We start from the raw sequence: 6237 nt of genomic DNA, 5'->3' as shown, positions 1-6237 counted from the left end.
GCAAGAATACAAATCTTCATGGGTAGAGGGCAGTTGATTACACCTTAGACCAGGAACTTTACTCAGGAGAGCACTTCCAATCTGTTTTTTAAACACATGAACTAAGAAATCTACAATCACTGAAACTGAATTTTCACCAATAGTGCTGTGCTGTCAGTCACTCAGTCATGTCCGATTCTTTCCAACCCTGAGGACTGTAGCCCACCAGGTTCCTTTGTTCATGGGGATTCTCCAGGCCAGAATACTGGAGTGGGTTGCCATGCCATCTTCCAAGGGATCTTCCCAACCCAGGGATTGAACCCAGTTCTCCCACATTGCAGGCAGATTCTTTACTGTCTGAGCCACGAGGGAAGCCCAATAGAGTAGCCAGGAAGGAACACCGTATATGGAAAATATGCTAGATCAGAAAAACATGTGTCTTACACTGAATTTCTCCAAATGGAGACAGGACAGAATTATGATTTTTTTAGGCTGTCCCAAAGCTTTCACAAGCAGGCAATTGAAGTAATGAACAAAGGCTGAGTGACACAATAGCACAAATAACGGAGGAGTTGATTCTGGTTATGTAATATTCCATTATGTATATGTACCACATCTTCTTTTTCCATCCCTCTGTTGATAGGTGTACTTCTTCAACCCTGACTTTAGGCAGTTACAAAAACTGCCTAGCAGGCTTCATGGGAAAATCTGCCACTTCCACATGAGACTTGCTGCATAGCCAATGCACCGAAATCTCTGAAAGGTTGCAGTCAGACTCAAACTCCCGTGGCTAATCATGTTCTTAGACACATGTGTATTTATGTCCTGGGCATCTTCATTGCTAGGTCTGTTTGTCTGAAGCTTTGGAAAGAGGCTTTCCTCATCTGGCCTCCCCAGTGGCTCAGTGGTAAAGAGTCTGCCTACCAATGCAAGAGGCACAGGAGATGCTGATTCTATCCCTAGGTTGGGAAGTTCCCCTGGAGGAAGAAATGGCAATCCACCCCAGTATTCTTGCCTGGAAAATCCCATAGACACAGGAGCCTGAGGGACTATGGTCTGTAGGGTCACAAAGAGTCAGACAGGACTGAGCCACTGAGCACTTCTTCAGATACTTCTGCCAAAGCCTCCTTGTAGGGGGAGAAGGGGAAAACTTTAAGACTTCTTCCACTCTGATTCAGTGCTCTATTTTTCTATACCTTGTCCTTTTCTTCTCGCTCTCCCCTTGGTTTTAGGATCATGAAATTGCAGGAGCTACTTTTTTTAGGGCACCCTCAACAGTGACGCCATTCCATAAAGGGACAAGAAACATGGGGTAGGTGCTTTCTTCAGCTTTAGACTCATGATTTCACTGTAAGTGGTTAAGGGCTTCCCTGTCACTTTGTTTTGGCTCATAGTTTTTTTTTTTTTTTTTTTTAATTTCCTATATATGCAGTTCAGCTCTCTCTCTCAGCTCAGCTTGTCTGACCATAACTTATTTTTCTTATATTTTCTGTACAGAATTTTTTTTTTTTTAAAGAATCAGACTGTGGGAAACAGGACACCTGAAAATGCATTCATTTCTTCATCAAGCTGTTATTGAATTATTATGCCTCAGACATCATAAAAATTACATTAAATATCAGTAAAGCATGACCCTTCAGTTTAAGAACTAGCTTATGACTGGGTAGGACTAAAATTAGGTCAATAGAGTCTTATAGTTTCTATTAATATGACAGAAGTACATTTAGAGTAGCAGCGACACAAAATAAATTTTGTCAGCATGGAGGGTGGAGGTAAGTCAGAGTCAAGGGGGAGTTTGTATGTTAGAGATCAGTGCTGAATTTTGAAAACTGTGTAGATGATATTCAGGTAATGGATGTTGGAGAGAATATTCTGGTAGAGGAATAAGAAAAGATATAGCTAACTGAAGACAGGAGATTACAAATTGCTCAGCATGGCAGGGTAATGAGTCAAATTGTGGGGGCAGAGGCTAGGTAGGACATGGACCAGCAGAAGGAGGACCTTGCGTGCTTTGTGTGTGGTATCCATCTCTCGGGTTGGTGGTTCGTGTTTAGTTTGAATGAGAATTAAAGCCAAAGATCATGACACTCGGCTGTACCTCATCTATCGATTCTTGTATCTGCTTATCACTTTTTTTCTTTTTACCCAATCAATTCTACACAGTTAGATAAGATATTTTAAAACAGTCTTATTCAAAACCATCAACATTTCTAGTCTATTCATCTGTATTTCAAAGTCTTTCACAAGCTCAGCTATAGAATACAATTTTTACTATTTCTCCCTTCATCCATATGCAATAGCTTAATCATTACTTTAAGAAAATACAAGGAGACTCCCCCATTTTAAGATCTTTTGCACAATTTGGCCCTGCTTCCAATTTCTTGCTTGCTTTTTGATTTATGTTTTTCTTAAAAATAGCTTGTTTCTGCCTGCTTCTTGTATTAATATCTATATTTTCCATATTGTATTCTTTTGTCATGTTTAGCATAACACTTTTCAATTATAGAGACAAATAGACATTAGAAACTTCTATAAAAGTCATCATGAGCTGACACTGAAAAATATTTCTTCTACCTCTTTTGGACTGAAGAAAAACACACCTGGCCCACACCTGGCTCGGTGTATATAAATAAACACACTAGAAACAATCACCTCATTTTAAGACTCCTACTAAAATTCCACAATCAGTCAAGAAGAAAAATTTTGACCAAAGGCATGGTAGAGGAGAATGGAATGAAACATGTTTTGAAGTGGGAGTCTTGGTAAGTTGGGCAAAAATCTATCAGAATGGGAAATATAGTTTGTCATTTTATACTTTTTCAGTTTTCTCATTCTGAAAGCAAATTATCATAGAATCATCTTATAATCCTTCTCTTATCCCCCTTTCCATAACAAAATCACTATTCAATTAATTTTGACATTTTCATTCAATTAATTTTCCTCCAACTAACTTTTATTAAACTGCTGTCAATTTTTATCAAACTGCTGTCATTTCCAAGAGTTTTCAGTCCATTTGCATTACAAGGCCACTAGTTTATATAATAAGAACTATCAAAATGTTCCTCACTGAACTCCCTGACAATAATTTTTCCACATCCATCTATAAATCATTACCAGGCCAATATTTCCAAAACAGAAATAGATAATATCATGCTCCTGTGTGCTCATAAGCCTCCAAAGACATTTCATTGTTTGCACAATGAAGTTAATAACTACCTGGCTCAGAAATTTCTACAATTTGGCTTCAAATACTTTTTTTCTAGGCAAAACTTTAACACTCACTTTTTTGCTTCTTATAAAGGCAACTGAATTATCCACACATGTTCTACTGGTGTTTACCAAGTGATCTTGAAACTTCTTCACCTTTCACATAAGCTCTTTTCATTTTTGCTTGTAATCTGTTTTATGCTTTTATCATGTTGAATGTTAAGGAGTTTTTCAAATAAACTACATTTATAGAGCTAATATATTTAGCTCTTCATTAATAATGTATATTCTCTTGAGTATGATATTTTCTTCATTGAATATTGGGAAATTTTAGTTAGCTTATTTATATAACATTGCTTCAAAATGTAACTAAAAAATAATTTTTATTTTTGGCACTTCATTGAATGAACATATATAATTTGATTTATATTATATAATTTGGCTCCTCAAGCATACCTTTTTATTTCCAATGTTATTTCCTAGTTATTTCCAATGTTTTCTCAAATGCAAAAATTGATCTTATATCCCTTCCCATCCTAGTATTACCTATCTTTAAACATATTATTTTAGTTAGTTTTATACATACTTTCCTAGACTTCATATTTCAAAATGATATTTTTCAACTATTATTTTGCAAAATCTATTTGAAAATGAATTACTTAGATCATACTTTTAAATTTATCTTTAAATTTGAATTGTTTATCACTAAACTATTCAATTTTGCTTTGTCTGTCTAGATATACATTAAACCCATGACTATCTTACCTTTCTCTGTTTAGGCAGTGATTAGAGACGAGAGTTTAAGGGTGTGTGTATGTAGGGGGAAGATGCAAAGAAATTTCCCATCTCCATTTGTGCCTATGATAAAACCTGAATATCATATTTTGCATGCAGATTTTGTCAACAGTTAAAAACCATGATATGCTGCTTACTTTATTTTGAGAGACACTTGATTTCAGAAGTAGATCATTTCACATTTCTTGATATGCACACAAATATCCACTTTGAGTGACTTTAATAATCAGTTTCCAGATAACCCCAACACTGAAAGCATTTATGATTTTTAAAGAAGAGTCACTGTACTGAAATGAACTAACATGGATTAATGTTCTGAGTCAGTTATACATTGCTCAGTTGCTTCAGTCCTGTCTGACTCTTTGCAACACCATAGACCAGGCTTCTCTGTCCATGACATTTTCCTGGCAAGAACACTGGAGTGGGTTGTCATTTCCTTCTCCATGGGATCTTCCCAACCCAGGAATCCAATCCGAGTCACCTGCACTGTAGACAGAGTCTTTACCACTGACCCACTAAGGAAGCCCAGTAACACATTGGGGATGAAAAATTAACAGGCTGGACAAGTCAGTCTTCTTGATCCTTTCAGCTCATACATTCTGTGATTCTGGGATGAGCTGTTTCAAATGTATTTGTTTTTATTTTTCTTTTAGCAGGTACAGTTCCCTCTAGAGGATGGAAAAAGCCAATGAGAGTTCTCTGATTGGTTTTGTCCTTCTAGGATTCTCAGACCACCCTCGCCTAGAGGCTGTGCTCTTTGTATTTGTCCTTTTGTTCTATCTCCTGACCCTTGTGGGAAATATCACCATTATTATCATCTCATACCTGGATCCTCCTCTTCATACCCCTATGTACTTCTTCCTCAGCAACCTCTCCTTTCTGGACATCTGCTTCACTACTAGCCTTGCACCTCAGACCCTAGTTAACCTGCGAGGACCAGAGAAAACCATCACTTATGGTGGTTGTGTGGTACAACTCTATATTTCTCTAGCACTGGGCTCAACCGAGTGTATCCTCCTGGTTGTGATGGCTTTGGATCGCTATGTTGCTGTTTGCAAACCTCTTCACTATGTGGTCATCATGAACCCACGGCTATGCCAGCAGCTGGCATTTATCTCCTGGCTCAGTGGTTTGGCCAATTCCTTGATTCATGCAACCTTCACTTTGCAGTTGCCCTTTTGTGGCAACCACAGGCTGGATCATTTTATTTGTGAAGTACCAGCTCTCCTTAAGTTGGCTTGTGTGGATACCACCATCAATGAGTTGGTTCTTTTTGTTGTTAGTATCCTGTTTCTCCTAATCCCCCCAGCACTCATCCTTATCTCCTATGGCTTCATAACTCAAGCAGTGCTGAGGCTCAAATCAGTGGAGGCAAGGCTCAAAGCCTTCAGCACCTGCTCCTCCCACCTTACAGTGGTGATCATTTTCTATGGCACCATAATTTACATGTACCTGCAACCAAGCAACAGTTATGCTCAGGACCAAGGCAAGTTCATCTCACTTTTCTATACCATGGTGACCCCCACCTTAAATCCTATTATTTATACTTTAAGAAACAAGGATGTGAAAGATGCTCTGAAGAAACTTCTCACAGGAAAACTGTGCTCTCTACAGACATGAAGTGCAAGGAAGTGATCACAAGTCGTGTAGTTACTCAGTTTCTACTTAGCCAAAACACTGTTCTCAACTTTACACAAATTAAATTATTGTTCACTTGTTTTATCTACATAAGGAATCTTCTCTTCTTTTATGTGTAAATAACAAAATGTATATATTTTATTTGTTGCGAGCTTGAACCATGGGAGTAAAGTAATGCTCAAAATTCTCCAAGCCAGGCTTCAGCAATACGTGAACCATGAACTTCCTGATGTTCAAGCTGGTTTTAGAAAAGGCGGAGGAACCAGAGATCAAATTGCCAACATCCGCTGGATCATGGAAAAAGCAAGAGAATTCCAGAAAAACATCTATTTCTGTTTTATTGACTATGCCAAAGCCTTTGACTGTGTGGATCACAATAAACTGTGGAAAATTCTGAGAGAGATGGGAATACCACACCACCTGACCTGCCTCTTGAGAAATCTGTATGCAGGCCAGGAAGCAACAGTTAGAACTGGACATGGAACAACAGATTGGTTCCAAATAGGAAAAGGAGTATGTCAAGGCTGTATATGGTCACCCTGCTTATTTAACTTCTATGCAGAGTACATCATGAGAAACGCTGGACTGGAAGAAGCACAAGCTGGAATCAAGATTGCT

The 6237-nt window shown here is 38.1% G+C and overlaps 1 protein-coding gene across 1 annotated transcript; it reads left to right on the top strand.

Moving 5' to 3' along the window:
- The first annotated feature begins 4656 nt into the window (after window positions 1-4656).
- On the top strand, window positions 4657-5601 carry LOC120863791 (olfactory receptor 2G3). Its single transcript, XM_040240356.1, has one exon. It carries the CDS (start codon window positions 4657-4659, stop codon window positions 5599-5601), a length of 945 nt encoding a protein of 314 aa, XP_040096290.1.
- The last annotated feature ends 636 nt before the right edge of the window (window positions 5602-6237 follow it).

This window comes from Oryx dammah, unplaced genomic scaffold (genome assembly GCF_014754425.2).
Source record: "Oryx dammah isolate SB20612 unplaced genomic scaffold, SCBI_Odam_1.1 HiC_scaffold_5, whole genome shotgun sequence".
NCBI classification, from domain to species: domain Eukaryota; kingdom Metazoa; phylum Chordata; class Mammalia; order Artiodactyla; family Bovidae; genus Oryx; species Oryx dammah.
Note: the sequence above shows the minus strand (reverse complement) of the source record. Positions and strands in the feature narration are given on the sequence as shown.

Bases quoted from the DNA above. Each gene is read 5' to 3' on its own strand.
- LOC120863791 (XM_040240356.1), top strand. From the start codon at position 4,657: ATGGAAAAAGCCAATGAGAGTTCTCTGATTGGTTTTGTCCTTCTAGGA.